The sequence below is a fragment of the Plecotus auritus genome, assembly GCF_963455305.1.
Source record: "Plecotus auritus genome assembly, chromosome: 6".
Lineage (NCBI taxonomy): Eukaryota > Metazoa > Chordata > Mammalia > Chiroptera > Vespertilionidae > Plecotus > Plecotus auritus.
The window spans coordinates 93,749,067-93,771,076 of record NC_137773.1 but is presented as its reverse complement, the minus strand read 5'-3'; the positions used below and the strand labels follow the sequence as shown (position 1 = coordinate 93,771,076).

At 50.7% G+C, this 22,010-nt stretch overlaps 2 protein-coding genes and 1 pseudogene across 5 annotated transcripts; 2 read left to right on the top strand and 1 right to left on the bottom strand.

Annotated features, from left to right (window-relative positions):
- Window positions 1–3,997: 3,997 nt before the first annotated feature.
- On the bottom strand, window positions 3,998–14,131 carry FARSA (phenylalanyl-tRNA synthetase subunit alpha). Of its 2 annotated transcripts, none has more exons than XM_080673816.1 (13): window positions 13,935–14,131; window positions 11,458–11,595; window positions 11,268–11,366; window positions 11,073–11,191; window positions 10,088–10,180; window positions 9,871–9,999; window positions 9,682–9,797; window positions 7,134–7,218; window positions 6,945–7,044; window positions 6,687–6,855; window positions 6,529–6,606; window positions 6,255–6,369; window positions 3,998–5,689 (listed from the first exon to the last, which is right to left on the bottom strand). In XM_080673816.1, exons 1-13 carry the CDS (start codon window positions 14,079–14,081, stop codon window positions 5,551–5,553), a joined length of 1,527 nt encoding a protein of 508 aa, XP_080529942.1. In that variant the 5' UTR covers window positions 14,082–14,131; the 3' UTR covers window positions 3,998–5,550. The 2 variants fall into 2 exon arrangements, with proteins under 2 accessions (XP_080529942.1, XP_080529941.1); XM_080673815.1 differs by having other exon boundaries at window positions 5,306–5,689; window positions 11,268–11,380; window positions 11,469–11,595; window positions 13,935–14,107.
- On the top strand, window positions 4,436–4,849 carry LOC308250890 (NHP2-like protein 1; annotated as a pseudogene). The gene has a single exon. The product of its transcript is annotated as an NHP2-like protein 1 (transcript).
- Window positions 14,132–18,111: 3,980 nt separating the features above from the next.
- CALR (calreticulin) lies at window positions 18,112–22,010 on the top strand. Of its 2 annotated transcripts, XM_080671736.1 has the most exons (10): window positions 18,136–18,324; window positions 18,709–18,810; window positions 18,995–19,198; window positions 19,642–19,736; window positions 19,827–20,036; window positions 20,118–20,231; window positions 20,316–20,459; window positions 21,080–21,172; window positions 21,259–21,296; window positions 21,349–22,010. In XM_080671736.1, exons 1-10 carry the CDS (start codon window positions 18,234–18,236, stop codon window positions 21,530–21,532), a joined length of 1,275 nt encoding a protein of 424 aa, XP_080527862.1. In that variant the 5' UTR covers window positions 18,136–18,233; the 3' UTR covers window positions 21,533–22,010. The 2 variants fall into 2 exon arrangements, with proteins under 2 accessions (XP_080527863.1, XP_080527862.1); XM_080671737.1 differs by having other exon boundaries at window positions 18,112–18,324; window positions 21,259–22,010.

Here is a 22,010-nt window from a genome sequence, read left to right as displayed (position 1 = left end):
GGGGCGAGTCGACCGTTAATGACCGTTGGGCCCTCTTGGGGCTGCGCGCGCAGCAGGCTCTGCTGAAAGCTTGTGGGGAGGTGGTCTCTGCGCGCGCATGCGCACTTTTGAGGTTCCGTATCCAACGTGGGTCGAAGGATCTTTTCAATAAAAATTTAAAAAAATTATATTTTATTGATATGAGAGAGAGAGAGAGAGGGAGAGAGAGAGAGAAAGAGAGAGAGAGATCCATGGGTTGCTCCTGGAACCTGCAACCTGGGTATGTGCCCTGACCCGGAATGGAACCCTTGGTAAAAGGGCTGACGTGCCCTGACCGGTGTGGCTCAGTGGATAGAGCGTCGGCCTGCGGACTGAAGGGTCCCGGGTTCGATTCCGGTCAAGGGCATGTACCTTGGTTGCGGGCACATCCCCAATAGGAGGTGTGCAGGAGGCAGCTGATCGATGTTTCTCTCACATCGATGTTTCTAATTCTCTATCCCTCTCCCTTCCTCTCTATAAAAAATCAATAAAATATTTATTTTTTAAAAAAGTTCATTCAGTTACCACCTTGAACCACTTACCTGTACACTCCAAAACCAGAAGCTCCTTGAAAGCAGGGTGGGCCTGGCCCTTAGAGTTGGACCCATATCTATCTATCTATATATAAATATACTAGTGGCCCGGTGCATGAAATTCGTGCACATTAAAAGGGGATTAGTTAGAGGAAATAATTTAATATTGCTATTTGCCCTTTCTCTATAAAAGAAGTGTCAGAGATGAAAGAAAATTAGTAAAATGTATATGAAAACCTTCCTCCTGTCAGAGTCTGGGGCACACCATGGGACCCAGAGTCAAGTCCCCGTCCACCCACATGCGCCTCAAAATCACATGAGACCCAGACCCGGCTGGCCCCCGCCCCCATTGGGCTAGACCCAGATCTGGCCAGTCCCACCCTTGTCAAGCCCTGCTGGGCAGGGCATGTAGCCTCAGGCCCCCTGGCCCGATGCCAGGACGGGGGCATGGCCTGAAGTCCCCCAGCCCAGACCGGGGCGGGGGGTGTGCCTTGAGGTCCCCCGTCAAGCCCCACCAGGCAGGGGGACACAGGCTCAGGTCCCCCGGCCCGGCACTGGGAGGGGGGCACAGCCTCAGGTCCCTGTCAAGCCCCACCGGTAGGGGGATGCAGCCTCAGGTCCCCCGGCCCGGCACTTGGCCTCAGCTGTGGGTGCAGCCACCTTTGTGACGGAGTGATGGTCAATTAGCATATTCCCTCTTTATTAGATAGGATAAAAGCCTAAGTGACCATTCAGACCCGTCAACCAGAATAACCTGAATGACCAGTTGCTATGACACCCACTGACCACCGGGGGCAGATGTTCAACGCAGGAGCTGCCCCCTGGTGGTTAGTGCGCTCCCACAGGGGGAGCACTGCTCAGCCAGAAGCCGGGCTCATGGCTGGCACAGCAGCGCTACCGAAGGCGAAGGCGGCGGCAGCAGGCGCAGTGGGACCCGGATGAGCGGGAGCAATGGGGTGCGCCGGCTTGGGCTCATCCCTGGCCGCCTGCTGCTGTGGCACTGCGACATCCCCCGGGGTCCCAGATGGCAAGAGGGCACAGGCCGGGCTGAGGGAACCCACTGGTGCACCAATCCGTCATTTAATAGTAATAGTAATAACAATAATGCCTTAGTAGTAACAATATTATTGTTGGCACTGAGGAGCCACAGCCTGGGAGAAAATATTTGCAATATGTAAATGTAAGAACTTGTACTGGCATCTACAAATAACTCTTTCAATAATAAGACAAACCCAAAGGAAAAGTGGGCAAAAGATCTGGATAGGTGTACTCACAGCCCTGAGGGGGAGCAAGCTCAGTGTGAAGAACAGCCCCATGGCCTGTTGGGGAGGAAGCGGGGTTGGCGGGCTGTGGTTGGGCAGAGGAAGGAGTTGGGGGGCAAGGTGAAGGGTTGGGATTTTGTGTCAATTGATTGGGAAGGAGGTGCGGCCTCCCTGGGACACCTGTCACAGCGTCCACGTGGAGGCAGTGGGCATTCCTCCATATTGCTCAGCCCTCCCGCGGGAGGCTCTGTCCTGAGCCACACACACTGAGCACACATCTTTTAAAAAATATATATTTTTATTGATTTCAGAGAGGAAGGGAGGAGGGATAGAAACATCAATGATGAGCATCACTGATTGTCTGCCTCCTGCACGCCCACACTGGGGATCGAGCCCACAACGCGGCGTGTGCCCTGACCAGGAGTCGAACTGTGACCTCCTTCATAGGTTGAAGCTCAACCACTGAGCCACGCCGGCTGGGCGAGGGCACTCATCTTGACACCTACATTCTGGAAAACATGGATTTGAATCTGGGTCCTGTCTCTTACCACGATAATGACCATAAAACTGCTACTCACACTCAAATCCCATCTTCATCTACTACCAAGGTGATACAATCTAAAATATCTGGCTATTGTAGGGGTTTCAGGGATAAAACTTCTGGAACATACCAAGAGTTTAATAAACAATAGCTAACAATATTTTGTGGTAAAGCTACAAGTTAAACAAAATACATCTTCCTACACCATTAGATTTGAAAACTGAAGGACTATCTACTGAGAAAAATCTCAAAGGCTTGCTGTTAAGCATGCACACACAAACACAAACACTCGGAACTCAAAAGCAACTCACAAGATGCAGGAGGATTTGAAAAAATATATATATTTTATTGATTTTTTACAGAGAGGAAGGGAGAGGAATAGAGAGATAGAAACATCAATCAGCCGCCTCCTGCACACCTCCCACTGGGGATGTGCCCGCAACCCAGGTACATGCCCTTGACCGGAATTGAACCTGGGACCCTTCAATCCGCAGGCCGACGCTCCATCCACTGAGCCAAACCGGTTAAGGCAAGATGCAGGAGGATTTTTATGGTGCACCCATCATTTGTATGACTTTCAAAAACATGCAAAAATAAGCCATGACTTGGAATGTAATATATACATGTAGTAAAAAATGTTTAAATATATGAGAAAGACAGACATCGAATTCACGAGTTGGTAATAACCTTAGCAGGGTGGGGATGGAACTAGGACAAGCCCCTGTCTTCAAACCATGGGTCACATAGGTCTAAAACTGAAAGTTCCAAAGCAAACATTATAGTCAATGTTCAGATTTGACCAAAGCAGGGCTGGGGTGGGTGACCCTTGGGTGTTATGCCTTGTTTATCATGTCTCCAGCGCACCCTCCCCCCACGTCAGCTCCCGAGGGCAGGGGCTTGAGTCCACTTGCCTATACTGCCAAGGCTCATGAACAGTGCTGGCACGTAGGAAGTATGGATTTATTGCATGAGTTAGTACTTTTCTGTATGACTAAATTATTTGAAATAGAGAAAAAGATTTGATTGAGGAGCCCTCAGGAGATTGGTACCCACAGTGCCCTGAGACCAGTGATGTCTATGGCCCCAGACTTGTCCATTTCACTGGGTGTGCCAATGGGCTTGTGATCACCCAAGAAACTGTCCACACCTTTTTTTATTAATTGATTTTAGAGAGGAAGGGGGAAGAGACATGGGCTTGTTGCTCCACTTACTTATGCATTCATGGGTTGATCCTGACCAAAGATGGAACGTGCAACCTTGGTGGATTGGGAAGACACTCTAACCAACAAAATTACCTGGCCAGGGCTTGTCCACATTTTCAAAAGTGCACAAGACATGGGGTGAACAGCATGGCAGCTGGGATTTGCTTTTAAAATTTTCTATAGAAACATGCAGATGAAGATGAAGTGTGAGATCTCAAACACTCATCAATGGGAGCAATGGGCTCACAAAGCTGTATCCTATTCATCTATTTTAGGCTCATTTGACATTCTTATGAGAATTTAAAAGCAGGGTGTTTATTTTGTGGGGGGAGGGCAGTGCTGGAGGGATGAACAGGTGGGGAGCAGACAACTTTCAGGATAGTGAAAATACCATAAGGATGGTTACATATCATCATCCATTTGTCCAAACCCATACAATGTACAACACAGAATGCACCGTTGTTTATTCACATGATGTGTCAATGCAGGTTCATCAGTTTTAACAAAAGCACCACTGTAGTGGGGGTGTTGATAGTGAGGGAGGCTGTGTAGGTTGTGGGGGCAGGAGGTACATGGGAAATCTCTGTACCTTCCACTCAATGTTGCTATGAACCTAAAATTGGTCTAAAAAATCTTTAAGCCCTGACCAATGTGGCTCAGTTGGTTCGACATTGGCCCATGCACCAGGAAGTTGCCAGGTTAATTCCTGGTCAATGGCACATGCCCAGGTTGCATGCTCAATCCCCAGTAGGGGTGTGCTGATGTATGTTGCATTCTTGCATCAATGTTTCTCTTTCTGAAAGTCAATAAACTATTCTTAAAAAAAAAAAAAAGTATTTAAAAGTAAGGGGGGCGAGTGGAGCACTCCTTCTCTGAAGTATGTCAGCGGCGCATCTTGAGAGGCGAGACCGCGGAACCACAGCTATGACTGAGGCCGATGTAAATCTGAAGGCCTACCCTCACGCAGATGCCCACCTCACCAAAAAATCTATTGGACCTCAACCAGCAGTCATGTAACTACAAGCAGCTTCGAAAAGGAGTCAATGAGGCCACCAAAACCCTTAAGAGAGGTATCTCTGAGTTCATTGTCATGGCTGCAGACGCAGAGCCCCTGGAGATCATCTTGCACCTCCCGCTGCTGTGAAGAATGTGCCCTACCTGTTTGTGCGCTCCAAGCAGGCACTGGGGTAGGCCTGCGGGGTCTCCAGGCCCGTCATCACCTGTTCTGTCACCATGAAAGAAGGCTCCCAGCTGAAGCAGCAGATCCAGTCCATTGAAAGGCTCTTAGTCTAGACCGATAGCCTCTGCCACATTCTCTCTTGCCTCCTCCCCCTGGGGTTGTGTATCATATTGTCTATGTTACCATGTAGGATTTCCAGCTACCTTCTATTGTTATAAAATATTGTAGTAGTAAATCTTTTTATATTTTTTTGGGAAAAAAGTAAAGGGGGGGTGGGGGCAGCTTTTAAAAGCTTAGCTTGCTTGCCCTCCCAAATGTCTGTCCCAAGGGATAAGGGGTCTGTTCCTTTCACCTAGAAGAGGGCCTAGCACCAGTAAGTGATCAGTAAGTGTTTGAAAGAGCTTATCTTTTCCAGGGAAAACTGGCTGAAGCTGACCAGGAGACCCTGAGGATCCATGGCCCCCAATCCAACACCTCTCACACTAGCACCCAAGTTTCCTCCCATCAACCACACTCTAAACTGGGGAGAGCCAACAGGACCCCACCACTCCTAAGGAAAGGCACCAGATGAAGGTAACTGCCCACTTTATTAGCTAGCAGCCACCTGCAGGGCTCACTAGGGCCCACCTATCAGAACAAATGGGTTACCTGCTCCCCTGCCCCTGGAACCCTGGGGCGGGTGAGGAAGAGGAGATACCAGGAACAGGGAGACAGCCTCACAGAGGCCTCATAAATACAAAGGGGTCCACTGGCCAGGGATACAAGGGCTGGGCAGCAGGGGCTCAGGAGGGTGGCCTGTCCAGGGCGGCCCATGTCATGTTGTCTCCTGTGTCTGTGGGGACCCTCGTTCGGCATCCAGGCGGCATAAGGGGCTGTTGTACACCATCTGCAGGTTCACCTTGTGGCCTACCAGCTCACGGATATTGTTGATGTTGTATTTGATCATCGTTGGGCTTGAGGGAAAGAGGGGACATGCTTTAACACTAGGTCAGGTCCTGTTCTCTGATCAGAACTCCTCTGAGGGCTCCCACCTTCCTCAGAATGGAAGCCCAAGTCCTCCCATAGCCCATAAGGCCCTGCACAATCTGCCCTATCACCCACTTCTCCACCCCTTTCTCCCTCCAAACACAGCAGGCACACTCCAGCCTCATGGCCTTTGCACTGGCAATTCCCTCTGCCTGGAACACCCCTCCCCAGATATCCTCCCAGGTCATCCACCACCAGTCTGCTAGATGCCACCTCCTCTGTGAGCCCTTCCCTGACAACCTCCTCTCCTTAGCCCTTCCTGCAGGCACACTCTAGGCATTATTTATTAAATTTACTTGTCATTCTTCTCACTTCTCTAGGACCTTAACTTCACAGAAGCAGGGGTGTGTGCACAGAACAGAGCACACAGCAGGTGCTCACTAAAGTTTATCCATGAATGAATGGATGGTGCTGAAGATCTACAGGACTCCACACCTGGCAAGTCCCCTAAACAAAGCAGCCAAACGCATGTTAAGTGGTTTGGGCACTCACCGCTCCAAGGAGAGGCCCCAGGCAATGACTGACACATTCTCGGGGAGCCCCATTGGCAGCAGCATTTCAGGACGGAAGAGCCCAGAGTTCCCGACCTCCACCCACTTCTTCAAGCCTGTGAGGGCAGGAGAAGGATGAGCAACTCATGTGGGTGATGTTGGGCCTGGCAGTGAGCTTGGGAGGCAGGATGTGGGCTTGGCAGTGAGGGGACCGGGGCTAAGAGGGGGAAGCCTCAGACCTCCCTCCCTGCCATAGCACCAGGTCCCACTCTGACCTTGGTGGTAGCTGAACACCTCCATGCTGGGTTCAGTGTAGGGGTTGTAGGCTGGCTTAAAGCGCAACTGGGTGATACCTGGGTGGAAGACAAGGCTGGTGACCCAGACATCCTCCTGTGGCCACACCACCACCACCTGCCCTGGTCTGCCTGCTCACCTAGCTTGGTGAAAAACTCCCGAAGGACACCCATGAGGTGGCCCAAGGTGAGGCCATGGTCAGCCACAACACCCTCGATCTGGTGGAACTCGGCCAGGTGAGTGGCATCCAGGGTTTCATTCCGGAACACACGGTCGATGGAAAAGTACTTGGCTGGTGTGAAGGGTTTCTGGAGATGACAGGCAGGCCAAGTCATGTGTCAGAAGGTCAGTATGACAGTCCCCTCTCTGTCCCCATGCTACTCAGGCCCAGCTGCACCTTTTGGGCCAGGCGGTAGAGGGCACGAGCACTGGCTGCCGTGGTGTGTGTACGCAGCAGATTTTTCCGGGCCTCGTCCAGCTTCCAATTGTACTTGTACCTTCAAGAGGAAATCCGAAGTCCATACTGATGCCCTTGGGCTCCCAACTTCCTTTCCCCGAACACCCCAAAGTCCTGGTCCTGCCTCACCCTTGTGAGCCATAGCCACCATGGGAGTGGATCCGCTTGACCCGACGGACGTAGTCCATAGGGAGCTGCAGGGAATCGGCTGGATCTGGGGAGGACAGAGCATCGTCTGGTCAGTCAAAAAGCATTTCTCAAACAGCCACTGCACAGAGGACAGACAGTGACAGTGCAGCTTCCGCCCTCACCTGTCATTGCAGCCAGAGAGCATCTGGGAACACCTAAGCCAGTCACATCCTTCTCTGCCCAGAAACTTCCACAGTTCCCATTTCAATGGGAGAAAAAGTCAAAGTCCTCTCTGTGGTCCCCAATCAACTCCCTGTTCTCATCCACCCATTCCTAATTCATCACTTCCTTTAGTCACAGAGCCTACCAGCTGATCTGTAAGCACACCAGGCTCGTTTGAACCTCAGGGCCTTTGTACTGGCTATTCCCTCTGCCTGGAATGTCCCTTCTCCAGATATAATTCCCTCCCTCACCTCGGTTGGTCTTTGCTTAAGCAAAGACATCCTATATAATAAAACCCTAATATGCAAATCAACCAAATGGCAGAACAACTGGTTACTGCTATGATGCGCACTGACCACCAGTTGCGGGGAGCGGAGGGGGGCGCAGCTCCTGTGTTCAGCGTCTGCCCCCGATAGGGAGGCTACCAGTGGGGGCAGGGCCAGCCAGCAGGGTGGGGGGCGGGGTGACGGGAGGCCAATCGCTCCACAGATCAGCCCTGATTGCTGGCCAGGCCTAGGGACCCTACCCTATATATTGGAAAGTCTCTTAGATTTAAAAATTAAAACCTGGCAAGGCTACTCTAACACTGAAAAAACAGGATGATGCAGCGATGACATGCATGGACTCTGGCTTGCACATTTTGTGGTCAGCCCTGATTCTGATACTTATAACTGTGCGACAAAGCCTATTACTTAACTTCTCTCTGCTTCAGTTTTTCCATGCATAAGATGGGGAAAATGGTACTACTGCCTCAGAAGGATCATGTTATGTACTACTTTTTATAATCAGGGCAAAAAAATACAGCTGCCCATACAACAGCAAGATGCCTTTCACCTGTATGAAAAGTATGGTCACTGGTGCATGCAGCATCCTGGATTGCGAGAGGGATGTCTGATTGCCGGTTTAGGCCAGTTAGACATCCCCCGAGGACACAGGCCAGGCTGAGGGACATGCCCCGCCCCCCGCCCCTGCACGAAATTCGTGCACCGGGCCTCTAGTATATATATATGTATTTATTTATATTAAATTCTGACCTGACCTGAGGAAATGTTTCTATTGATTTTTAAAGAGGGGCGGGTGGGAGAGAGATAGAGATAGACACATTGATTGGTGGCCTCCCACTTGTGCCTGACCCTGACCATGACCAGGGATCATATCTGCAACCCTTTGGTGCACCAGTCAACACTCTAACCACTGAGAAACATTGGCCAGAGCTACATATTTTTTAAAAATTTATTTCAGCCCTAGCTGGTTTGGCTCAGTGGATAGAGCATTGGCTTGTGGACTGAAGGGTCCTGGGCTCAATTCCGGTCAAGGGCACATACTTCAGTTGCAGGCTCCTCCCCAGCCCAGGCCCTAGTCAGGGTGCATGCAGGAGTCAACCAGTCAATGTGTCTCTCTCACATCAATGTTTCTCTCTGTCTTTACCTCTCTCTTCCACTTTCTCTAAAATCAATGGAAAAATATCCTCAGGTGAGGATTAAAAAAAAAATTCATTTCAGAGAGGAAGGAACATCGATTTGTTGTTCTACTTATTTATGCATTCATTGGTTGCTTTATGGATGTGCCCTGACCAGGGATTGAACCTGCAACCTTGGTGTAATGGGACATCACTCTAAACAACTGAGCCACTGGGCTAGGGCAGCAAAGACTTTTTAAAAAATTGACAGCCCCTGCCCCATGCCATTTCCTCCCTTTGCATTTACTGCCATCTTGCATTACTGAACTTATAGCTTATTCAGGATTTAATACATGTCTCCCCACCAGGATGCAGATTACCAGGGCAAGGACTTCTGTTCCATTCATGGCTGTGACCCAGGTGTTTATAAGAGACCTTGGCACAGAGGCGGAGCTCAGTAACCATTTGTTTTGGGAATGTGTAAATTCTTAACGTCCTCCTAATGGGGAAGACAACAACCATTGTGGAAGTCATTCAATTTCATATAGTACTAAGAATTGTGAAGGAAAAGAAATGAATGGGAACCAAGGTTGAAAGTTAAGGGGAAGGATTTTTAGAACACGGGGGAAAAAGGCACGTCAGGATGGACTCTGAGGTGATGATATGTGAATGGACGTTTGATGCTGGAGCCCACCATAAAGATCCAGGAGAAAACAGTTCTCAGCAGAAGGCACAGCACAGGCAAATGCCCAGAGGTGGTCAAGAGGGCCAGTGGGAGGAGGAGACCACAGAAGTTGACATGACTGGCTCACACAAGCCTTGCTGGCCATGCTGAGGAGGATGGAATTTATTTTGTAAAATGGTATACCACCCCAAAAGGCTCTACCCAGGCCCAGCACCTCTGATGGCACACCGGGGCCCATTCACCTTTCAGGAAGAAGGTGTCATGCTGGTCTCGTGCTGGGTGCTGCTGGGGCTGGAAGAGTGCATCAAAGTTCCAGAAGGAGCTCTCGATGAAGTTGTCGGTCGGCATCTCAGTGAACCTGGCGGGAGATGTGGCCTGACTACCCTGCCCTGAGGTGGCTGGCCCGGCCCCACCTCTGGCCCCTTGCTCACCCCATCTCCAGGAAGATCTGCCGGAACTGGGTGCGAACTTTCAGCAAAGGGTGCAGGTGGCCACTGTCTGGGAGGATGCCATGGGCTGAGAAGTTGTAGGACTTGAAGGGCCGGTCCCGCCAGGAGCCACTGTGGGTGGGGATGCAGGGTACATGGGCCTGGTGGATACTGCCCACCCCTACACCCCACTGACCCCCGACCCTGGGGCTGCCCCTACTTGGAGATCATCTCTGGGTTCAGCTCTGCTTCCTGCTTAGAGATGCTGGTGCTGAAGGCACTGCCTTTGCTCACCCAGTAGTTCTTCAGCGTCCTATGGCCAAAGGAGGGAAGGGATATGATACCACTGTCAAGTTCTAAGAAGCTTCCGTTGATCTCCCATATGATGCTGACCCCAACACAACCCACCAAGTCACTCTGCTTTATTTTCTTCCTGATATTTACTGTCACCTAAAATCCTTTTATTTGGCCCCTACCTACATCCTGAGTTCATTCACCAAACACTTATTGGGAACACACTGTGTACCAGAGCCCATTCAAGGCACTAAGCATACAGCTGTGAGTAATAATAATAGGTAAAGTTTAGGTTAATAAAGTTATCCTATGCCAGCTCTGTTCCATTGACGTCACCTCACAATCTTGTGAAAAGGGGCCATTTTACAGATGAAAAAACTGGAGTCCTAGACAGATCAGGTGACTTGGCCAAGGTCACAGAGTTAGAAAGTGGCAGAGCCAGGACATGCATTGGGCAGTCCACCTCCATTCAGTGTCTACTCAAAGGGAAGGCAGCCCTGGGAGAGCAGAGAACCCAGCTGTCCAGGTCCCAGCATTCAATTAATTTCAGGCAGGGTTTAGAACTGTGAAAGAAATAAACAGGGAAAAAGAGACAGACTAGGTGAGTGGCTTTTGTGGGAATCGCAGGGAGGAAAGGTGGCCCCTATAAGGTGACACATGAACAGAAGTTGGATGCTGGAACGTGCCTTGAAGATCAGCAGGAAGGTCATTCTTGGCAGAAGGCACAGCACGTGCCATAGCCCTAGGTGGCATGAACCTGGCTTGTCTGCTTCACAACCACAGTGGAAGAGGGGCTGGGAGGGACTTACAGAACCTTAGCCTAGTGTGTCCAGAACAGCTCTCCTTTCCCTTCTCCCACTCCAGGACACACAGGTGACATGAGTCTGAGACTGAAGGTAGCAGCCACTCACACTTCGGTCAGCAGTTTCCTCTTCTTGAGTTCACTCCTTTCTTTCTCGCCCAGTTTCTCAGCCTGTCCACTCCGGACAAGCTGGAGCCGCCGTTGCACCTCATCCTCCACGCTGTCCACCTGCCACAATGATGGGACAATGGTTATGAAGGGCTGTGAGAGCCAGAGGCCCACCTGCCTGCCCATAGGGACTCACCACTCGGAACACCCGGGGCCCATCAGCAGCACTCTTGTCCACACGGATCCACTTGTTGGACATGGCCTTGCTGAAGCCCACCTTGCCACTGGGCAGTCGCTGAGGGAGCAAGGCTACAGTGAGGGGGACACAAGGGCCACCTTCACCCCATCACCTCCCTAAGCCCTACCACCCCCTCCCCGGACCCTACCATGAGCTCACTCTGGGGCAGGCCCTCTGGAGGGACACTATGAAACACCCGGGCCTCATGGCTGCCCTCCCGGTCAATCTCCTGGCCCTCTGCAGTAAGCTCCCAGTGCTTGGTGGAGCGTAGCTCAGCATCGATGATCTGCAGGAGAAAGGAGGCACAGGTAGGGACAAGGTTCAGAGCTGGGCACCCCCTTGCCGAAGCACTGAAGCCAAGATCAAAGCACAGCCCCTAAAGCTGGCTTCACATCTCAATTGCACCACTTCCCAGCCAAGTGATTTAACTCTTGCTGAGCCTCAGTCTCCCTTCTATGACACAGGGACAACAATAAATACTGTTCATACCTCCCAGGGTGAGGTAAAGTACTAAGGGTGTTACCTGGCAGAAGACAAATTCTGTCACTTTTGAAGCTGGGAAGAAAAATGTATTTTTTAACTTGGGGAAGATTTTAAAGAACTCAGATGAACTGATTTGCCTTTACATTTGCATATCAATGACTAAAGTGTCAGAGAAAGGCCCTGGAGGTCAACATCACACAGGGGAACTTGAAGCTCTGTGATTAGGGTGGGGTTCAGGTCACACAGTGGCAAGGCTGGGTGGGGCCCACAGGTCCTCCTAGTTCCCCCTTTATTCTAATTCCCAGCTCTCACCTTGGGAAAGATGCTCAACCTTCCTGAACAAGTTTTCTTATCCATGAGAGCAAGGTGTGGTGGGCTCTATGTCAGAGGATTGTCAATTTCACACCAGTCAAGATACTATGACCCCACACACCATACATAGCTTCAATCCCTTCTTGGAACTGACAACCTTGGGCTCTGCAGCCTGACCACTGTGGACAAAAGGGGCCACATGCTAACCTGACAAGCTCAGGGGAGGCCTGCATGGCAATCTTGCAAACTCAGAGACCTAAAATAACCACAAAAGATGGTCTGAAAATTAAATATTTAACTATAAACAGGTTATAGTGGGTAGTCACGTCCTAGGCAGTATTTTCCCTGACAAAGATCAACTTAGATCTTTACTAAGATAACATATCTGTGAAATGTCTGGGTAACTTGTAACTTCTCTTTTTTTCCAGACCCCTCAGGGCACAACAACTGGCACAGAACATTTCCTCATTGTTATTGTTATCAAGTTAATCCTCAACTGTTAATTATGTTAAACTATCCCCTATCCATCTATGTAAAAGAAGCCTATGTCCATCATTTCACTTTTTATCCTATAATCTATGCCCAATGGATTTCATGTAACCCATCTACGTCCCTTTCCTTTGCTTACAATGTATAAGTACAGATATAACCCACCATTCTCCGGAGCATTATCTCAATTCGTTGAGGTCCTGCTTCCCGGCATATGTCGACAGTTTGGCTCAAATAAACTCACAAAAATTATCTACAGGTTTCAATGTTTGTTTATTTTTTATGTTAACACCACCTACTTTCAAATACAGATTTGCCTGTCTCTTCTAGTGACACTGCTCAAGTTATTGCTCAGTACTTAGGAGTGGTCACATCTGCAAAATGGGGATAATAACACTACCATCATCCTATGATCATGGCAAAGATTGAATGATAAATAAAGTTGAGACCAGAGTGGGGCACAGGAGGTAAGTTTGATGAATGAACAGCCCAGACTTCTCTTCTATGTCCTCCCCTCATGGATCCAGCCTCCTGGGTGGCCCATGGGCCCTTCAGCATCCTCCCCTTGTGACTCCATTACCCTTCACTTATCCAGATCAGAAGATTGGGCTTCATTTGTGCTCCCCTTGCCTCTCCCGAACCACCTCTTCATTCCAGCTGCCTCCCTACAGCCAGACACCAGGCCCTCTAGTTTGGGGATGTGCCAGCCTCTGCCCTCATCCCCTCATCTTAGATCTTGCTCCTGCCAGTCGTTCCCAAGAGTGATGAAGGCGACACACACTGGGGACTAGCTCCAGCTCGTGTTATGGCTCTCCAGTACCCTGTGAGAGACCTACATGACCTTGCAAATTCTGGATCTGCTGTCTCTCTCACCCCACATCCTCTCCTCCCCCTCCCCCCAACTGATCCTCTAGGTGCTATGGCATTCCTCAAGACAGAGACCCAACTCTGCGGTCACTTCCTCTGGGATGCTCTCCCTGACTCCCAAGGCTGGGTCAGCTGTTGTCTCTGGGTTCCCTGTGCTTCCTCCAGCACTCTAGTCCCGAGAGTACCTCCCCCATGAGATCGCAGTCTCCGTGAGGGCAGCGATCCCGTCTTCCTTCTCCACCATAGTAACCCCCCGTCCCACGCCCCAAGGCTGCTTATCCCCTCAAAGGACGTTTTCTGCAAGAGGCACATCGGTGCGCCTGGGCCCTTATTCGTTCCTGATTCCCTGCCTGCGCGCCCGGAGTTGAACACTTAGGGTTACCCCTAACTAGGTCTGAGGGCGTTTGGCCTGGAGGCACCAGTGTCCTCCTGGTAAGGGAACTCCATGTGCCAAAGCGTAGAGGCCCGGCTCACCTCGCCCAGCGCCTGCAGGCTCTTCACGGCACCCACCACGGCTTGGTGGTCCACGCCCAGCTCGGCCGCCAGCTCCGCGCTGTCCAGGCCGCCATCGACCAACTCCAGCCGCCGCAGCAGCCCTTGTGCCACCGGGCTATCCGCCATGATTATTCCCTGCGCGCAAAGCGTGTCCCGGCTCCAGGGCCGGAACCACCGGAAGCGGGACCACCGGAAGCGGAACCGGCGCTAGAGCATGCGCCGCCATCTTGAAGGCGGCTGGTAGTCCTGTAGGGCTTAGGGCGTTGCCATCTTGAGTGTGTCAATTGAACCTCAAAGCGTGGACTCAGTCTTTCCCCCCTCAACCCCGCCCTCAGTCTTTACCTGCGCTCGAGCTGGACTTGTGGTGTCTGCTTGACTGGAGAGGTCAAATTGATTGACCTAAAGGACAGAGTCACAGCGTTGTTTTAAGTTTTATCTAGCCCACCTGCAGCAGGCTGTGTGACCTTGGACTTCCTCCTTCTCTCGGCCTTGGAGCCCTTAATCCTTCTGGGATTCTCTTACCCTGTAGAAGAACTGTGGGTGGTGGGCTCCAGAGCTAATCATTCTGCTGATATCAACTACTTTAAAATTTTCAGAGAGGCTGGGTAGGGACCATCCCTATTTAAAGAGGGGAGAGGGACCCACCTAATAATAGTTATAGTCCAAGTTATAGTTATAGCAGCTACCTGGACATCCACCTGTGTGCCCAGCCCAGTGTTAAATGCTTCAGGTGTGTTATTTTATTTTCCCCAAAACTTTGATGTAGATATTGATATAATCCCCATTTCGAAGATGTGAAAACTGAGGCTCAGAGAGTACTATGATTTGTGCATGGTTTATAAGGAGCTGGTAGGGATGGAATCAGAAATTGTAATCACCCCAGCCTTAGCCGGTTTGGCTCAGTGGATAGAGCGTCGGCCTGCGGACTGAAGGGTCCCGGGTTCGATTCCGGTCAAGGGCATGTACCTTGGTTGTGGGCACATCCCCAGTAGGAGGTGTGCGGAGGCAGCTGATCGATGTTTCTCTCTCATCGATGTTTCTAACTATCCCTCTCCCTTCCTCTCTATAAAAAAAAGTCAATAAAATATATTTTTAAAAAATAAAAGAAATTGTAATCACCCCAGGTCCCATCCAGCTCCCTACTCTATGCTCTGAGGAGATCAATGCCAGGGCAATAATGCATGGTCTAAATCAGTGCTGGCCTTAGATATGTAATGTAAGGCACAAATGTAATTTAAAATGTTCTAGTAGCCACGTTATAAACAAAATGGGCGCCCTGATCGGTTTGGCTCAGTGGATAGAGCGTCGGCCTGCGGACTGAAGGGTCCCAGGTTCGATTCCGGTCAAGGGCATGTACCTTGGTTGTGGGCACATCCCCAGTGGGAGGTGTGCAGGAGGCAACTGATCGATGTTTCTCTCTCATCGATGTTTCTAACTCTCTATTCCTCTCCCTTCCTCTCTATAAAAAAAATCAATAAAATATATTTTTAAAAAATGGGTGAAATTAATGTGAAGAACTAATGAAATCTGATATGTTCATTTGTCACTTAAATACTTTATAACATTTCTTTATTTTATTTATTTTTTAATCATCACCTGAGGGTATTTTTCCATTGATTTTTAGAGAGAGTGGAAAAAAGAGGGAAAGACAAAAAAAAAAAAAAAAAAAAAAGAGAGAGAGGGAAAGACAGTGAGAAAAAAAAGTAAGAAATATTGATGTGAGAGAAACACATCGATTGGTTGCCTCCTACAGGAGCTCTGACCAGGGCCCAGGCCAGGGAGGAGCCTGCAACTGAGGTCCGTGCCCTTGACCAGAATCGAACCTGGGACCCTTCAGTCTGCAGGCTGACCCTATCCATTGAGCCGAACCAGCTAGGGCAGGGGTGGGCAAACTTTTTGACTCGAGGGCCACAATGGGTTCTTAAACTGGACCGGAGGGCCGGAACAAAAGCATGAATGGAGTGTTTGTGTGAACTAATATAAATTCAAAGTAAAGGAGCGGAGGGGAGAGCAAGAGAACCAGATAGAACAGCCGGATCCGGCCCGCGGGCCGTAGTTTGCCCACGGCTGACTAGGGCAACACTTTATAACATTTCTAATGAAATGTTTTACATTCTTTTTTCCATACTAAGCCTTGAAAATGTGATGTGTATTTTCCATTTCCATTTCAGTTCAGAGCAGCCACATTTCAAATGGTCAACAGTCCCATGTGGTCAGTGAAGACTACTAGACAGCACAAGTACATTGTAATCTCAGGTCTGCCATTTATGTCACTCAGTTAAATCTCTTAATCTTTCTGTTTCAGTTTCCTCATCTGGATGGAGATAATATGAGCCCAGCTTATTGTGAGAATTGTGAAATAGTGCCTACACATGTATGCATATTTGTTAATACTAAATTGAGTGTGGATTGTGTGTCAGGCACTATTCTAAGCAGTATGCCTTTACTCACTTAACCATCACAATTGTTATTTGAACCTAGAAAATGGGGTTACTAATACCCCCCCAATCATGACCCTACAGTGAAGTACTGATTTTTAAAAAATCAGAATACATTCCTCAAAGTCCCTCCTCTCCTTCAAAGCACTTTTCCCATTACAAAAAAAACTTCCTCAAGAGTCCTTCCTTCTACCACAGATCAAGAGGGTTTTAAGCCTGCTCTGTGCCAGGTGCTGCAGGAGACACCAGGGAATGGTGAAGTGAACAAGACAGCACAGAGTCTACCCTCAGACAGGAAACACCAAACTCGTGTCCATGGCACTTAGTGGAAGGGAAGGAAGACAGGAGGGCCTGGAGTGATCACCCCAGATGTGGGACTCCTTCTAAGGGGGCCAGGTTGGGCCATAAGGCCTGGGGGGCAGGGCAGAATCCCAACTTCTCCAAAACCCCTAATTTCTCCCTTTTCTGAATCCCCGCCACTAGTGGGAAAGATCCCCAGCCCTGCCCTGTTGCCAAGATTCCCCAGCTCCCCCCAGTCCTCAGTTCACTCCCAAGTTTCCAGATCCAGGGCCTTTTTGTTCAGAGTTTGGAAAACCCCTAGCCCTCCTCCTTCCTGAAGGTGTTCCACACTGTCAGTCATCTGACTCTGATGTGAGAGAAACACAGGAGTCCTGCCTCTCTCCCTTAGATCTTATCTTCTTTACCATCGGTCTACTTTCTTCCTCTCCAACGGAACCCCCTGCTCTCTCATCTTTGGCCGTTTAATTGCAAAAGCCAGGCCGTTTGTGGAAGACCACAAAGCAGCGACCCCTTTCATTTACTGGGGATGGGGTGGGGGTGGAGGTGGGATGGGGGGAGGCGGGGTAGTAAAGGAGAGGCAGGCTGCAATTAGGGTAACAACCTTACCGGGCTCTAGCAATCACAGCCTATAGTCACATCTTCGAGCCTTCTGGGCTTCCTTCCCTGTCCCAGGATATCCTAAAAGCTTTAAAAGCATTTCTACTGGGCAGCCGCTGCTCAGGGTCGCTCTTCTGGCCTCTCAGGAGCTCCTGTGACTTTAGAGAGGCTAAGTAGCTTGCCCCAGGTCACGCGGCAGCAGTCGTCCAGGATGCCAGGCACTAGGGACCGCACAGAGGGGAGATCTAGAATTCCCTCTGCATGACTGTGGCGCCGGGGTCAAGTTTGAAGTGAAGACCCAGAGCCCAAGCCCTTGGTGCCCTCTGCTTCATCCTGGGGGTGGAGCAATAGGTGCGGTGGGAGAGGGACAGAGGCAGAGAGAGACGGCGACTCGTATTGGGTGTTCTCCAATACAGGACAGAAAACCTTGCTCACACCTCCCAGCAGAGGGGATAGGAGGAGGGAAGGCTGGAGCAGGGTCCTAATCCTGCGGGATGACACCTGCGCTCTCGCGCCGGTTCTTTAAACGTCCGGATCCTGACCTAAGCGCGCGAGCGAGGGCGGGGTTGGACCAAGGTCTGGTCACATGGCCCGGCCTGAGGGGCTGGAGGCCCCTACCCCACCGGTGGGTGTCCCCCACAACGCGTGGTCGACCCTCATTGGCCAGTGGTGCGGCCAATAGAAATCGGCCATCTGGGAACCCAGCGTTCCGAGGCACAGCCTAACATGCTGATCTGAGGAGGGCCCAATGGAAAGTCAGAACCGTGGCTTCTAACCAATGAAAAGGCATGAGGGGCGGGCTAAGAGGTAGGGCCATGTTGGTTTGAAGGGCGGTTGTGTATAAAAACGCACGGCCAGCGGCAGCGTCTGTCCGTGCTGCAGAGCTGCTTTTGGAGAGGTGACTTAAAGGGCCCGCTTTGCGCCGCCGCCCCCTCGGCCCGCCATGCTGCTACCCGTCCCGCTGCTGCTCGGCCTTCTCGGCCTGGTCGCTGCCGAACCCGCCGTGTACTTCAAGGAGCAGTTTTTGGATGGAGGTAACGCCTGGCCCCGCCTCGAGGCCGCTCCGACGACGCGACCGGCCCCCCAGCCCAGATCTGCGTTGTCGCCTGTAATTACTTCTCAGAGGGCCAACACAGTGGCCTGGGGGACCAGAGCCGCAGGCGATACTTCTTTTCCGCGTCCCTGGGGAGCATGGAGGGCGCAGCGGCCGCCCGCGGCGGGAGTTAGGGTTCGTCCGAAGATATTTTAAGCTACAGGAGGTGTCAAACTGGAGGTTGGGGTCGGGCACTCGGGGGATTTCCTTCCTTGTCTGCAGCAGTTTGTAGCTTCTGGTAGATATGACTGGGCGGCCACGGAGGGGGTTGGGGGGCGGGGAGGAATCAGCACAGCCACACTGACCTGCCCCTCTGATACTGTAGACGGGTGGACCGACCGCTGGACCGAATCCAAACACAAGTCGGATTTTGGCAAATTCGTCCTCAGTGCCGGCAAGTTCTATGGTGACCTGGACAAGGATAAAGGTAAGAGCCTGGAGCTGGGTGCTGAGATTCAGGAGGACCTCCTGGAGGAAGCCCTAGTCACTGACGGCCAGGGCATCCCCAGGAGCAGGGCAGGCAGAGGAAGGGGAATGGCTGTCTGTATCTTTGATTCTTAGGGTCCCTGGGGATTGGGGCCAGCTGTGACCTCACTACTGTCCTCTGCTAGGGCTGCAGACGAGCCAGGATGCCCGCTTTTACGCCTTGTCTGCCAGATTTGAACCTTTCAGCAACAAGGACCAGACGTTGGTGGTGCAGTTTACTGTGAAACATGAGCAGAACATCGACTGCGGGGGCGGCTATGTAAAGCTATTTCCAGATAGTTTGGACCAGACTGACATGCACGGAGACTCTGAATACAACATCATGTTTGGTGAGGGGCCCCGCCCTATTGCTGACCTCTGATTAGAGGGAGACAGACCCATCCATGGGTTCCTTGTAGCCCATGAAAAGTAGTCCTGAGAGCCTAGGAAATACATTGTCAGACTCTCCTTTGAAGAGGAAACTGAGGGGGTAGTCACAGCAGCAAATTGTTGCATTGTTATTGTTGATCTAAGGTTGTTAATTTGTGAGATCTTATGTAGGTGTTTTCCAGTTTTACAAGTGAGAATACTGAGTTCTAGAGAGTGGTTTTTTTTTGTGGGTTTTTTTTTTCAGTACTCAATTTATTATGCCTTAGAGATAGTCAAGGTCTGAATATTTTGAGTCTTAATAAATCTGAGTTTAAGAGTCAAGCTTTCCTTTTGTAAAGAGGGGTGGGAGGCCTGGCAATGGTGGGCCACCTCTGACCCTTAACTGGACCTGCTTCTCACCTAGGCCCTGACATCTGTGGCCCTGGGACCAAGAAGGTTCATGTTATCTTCAACTACAAGGGCAAGAACGTGCTCATCAACAAGGACATCCGTTGCAAGGTGTGCCTGGGGGTGGTATCAAATGGCTGCCTGGGGTAGGCTCAGAGGCCAGTCCAGTGGGCAGGGCCACTCATCTCCTGCCTTCTTCAGGATGATGAATTCACACACCTGTATACACTGATTGTACGGCCCGATAACACCTACGAGGTAAAAATTGACAATAGCCAGGTGGAGTCTGGCTCTCTGGAGGATGATTGGGACTTCCTGCCACCCAAGAAGATAAAGGATCCTGATGCTTCAAAGCCTGAAGACTGGGATGAGCGGGCCAAGATTGATGACCCTACAGACTCCAAACCTGAGGTTGGTGCTTGGGCAGGGGCTTCCCACCATAGAGGGGTGGTGGAGAGCTGGGATGGCTTTGACCTCCTCATGTACTCTTAGGACTGGGACAAGCCCGAGCACATCCCTGACCCCGATGCTAAGAAGCCTGAGGACTGGGATGAAGAGATGGATGGAGAGTGGGAACCACCAGTGATTCAGAACCCAGAATACAAGGTGGTCTTGGGGCTCCAAGCAGAGCGGGTAAATAGTGGGGAGCACACTGACTTCCACTCATCTTCCAGTTTCCTTCTTCCGCAGGGCGAGTGGAAGCCCCGGCAGATTGACAACCCAGATTACAAGGGCACTTGGATTCATCCAGAGATTGACAACCCCGAGTATTCTCCTGATAGCAGTATCTATGCTTATGAAAACTTCGCCGTTCTGGGCCTAGACCTTTGGCAGGTGCGATACGGAGGGAACAGGAGGATCCCTAGGGGACCTCAAGTGCTCAGAATCACCCAGGAGGACAGGGACAAGGGTGGGATTCATTCCTAGGCAGGTATGAGTCTAAAATGGTGCTTTTTCTGAAGAATTTCCTGGTCTATATCACAGGACCTCCCCCATCCACCCTCTCACACACAAACCTCTTTGAGGTTCTGTATACTTTGTGCTAGGCACTTCTTCAAGAAACTTTATCTAAACCATCTCATTAACTGCCCCAATGACCTGCCCCAATGACCTAAAAGGTGGTTAGATAGTCCCATTAAAAAATTAGCTTCAGAGGTACCACATTTTTTCTTTTTGTTCAATGATGTACTCCTTCTGTGCCTAGAACCTGACACATGGTAGGTACTAGAAAAATATATGCAAAAGGGGGTGAGACCCCATTATATAGATGAAGATACTAAAATGCGGAGAATTCACCAGTCCAAGGTCATAGAGGTTTTGAACCCAGTCAGCTTGTTTTTTTTTTTAATCACAACGTTAGGCTGTGGCAATGTGCAGTGGTTATGGAACCTGAGGCCAGGGCCACGGAGTGTCCCTACTCTGACCATCCTTCCATCCATCATTCATCTCTCCAGGTCAAGTCTGGTACCATCTTTGACAACTTCCTCATCACCAATGATGAAGCATATGCCGAAGAGTTTGGCAATGAGACGTGGGGAGTCACAAAGGTGGGACAAGTGTCCGCTCCTGGGTCGAGGGGTGGGCAGGGCAGGCAGGTGGGGGGCCAGGCCTTGAGTTTGTGGTCTGCGTGCAGGCAGCAGAAAAGCAAATGAAGGACAAGCAGGATGAGGAGCAGAGACTGAAGGAGGAGGAGGAGGACAAGAAGCGCAAGGAGGAGGAGGAGGCAGACAAAGACGACGATGAGGACAAAGATGAAGATGAGGAGGACGAGGATGATAAGGATGAGGATGAGGAGGAAGATGCTGCTGCTGGCCAGGCCAAGGATGAGCTGTAGGGGCCACACCATCGCTTCCAGGGCTGGACTGAGGCCTGAGCGCTCCCGTCACAGAGCTGGCCACGCCAAATAATGTCTCTATGAGACTGGAGAACTTTCCTTTTTTCCAGGCGGGTTCCAATTTGGGGTAGATTTTGGTATTGTTCCTGCCCTCCCCCCTTTTTTTTATTGGTGTTTTGTCTGATTCTCTGTCGGCCCCCATCTTTTTTGACATCTTTGCCTTCTTCTGTCCCCTTCTCCCCTTTAGATCCCTTAGTTCCCCTTCCAACCTTGGGGCATGTGGGGTGTGGAGTAGCCCCAGGCCCAAGATTTCATCTGTTCTCCTTCCTGGAGCCCAGAGGGGGGCAGGAGAAGAGGATGGATCCCTCAGCCCCCCAGCACTGAGGAAGATTTGGGCTCCTAGGGCTTGAGCTCTGATACCCCCACCAGCTCCCTTTCTTCCCTGCCTCCATTACTGGGCCACTTGGTGGGGCAGTGGGTTCTAGCTCAGCTCACACTGAGAATGTAAGAACTACAAACAAAATTTCTATTAAATTAAGTTTTGTGTCTTC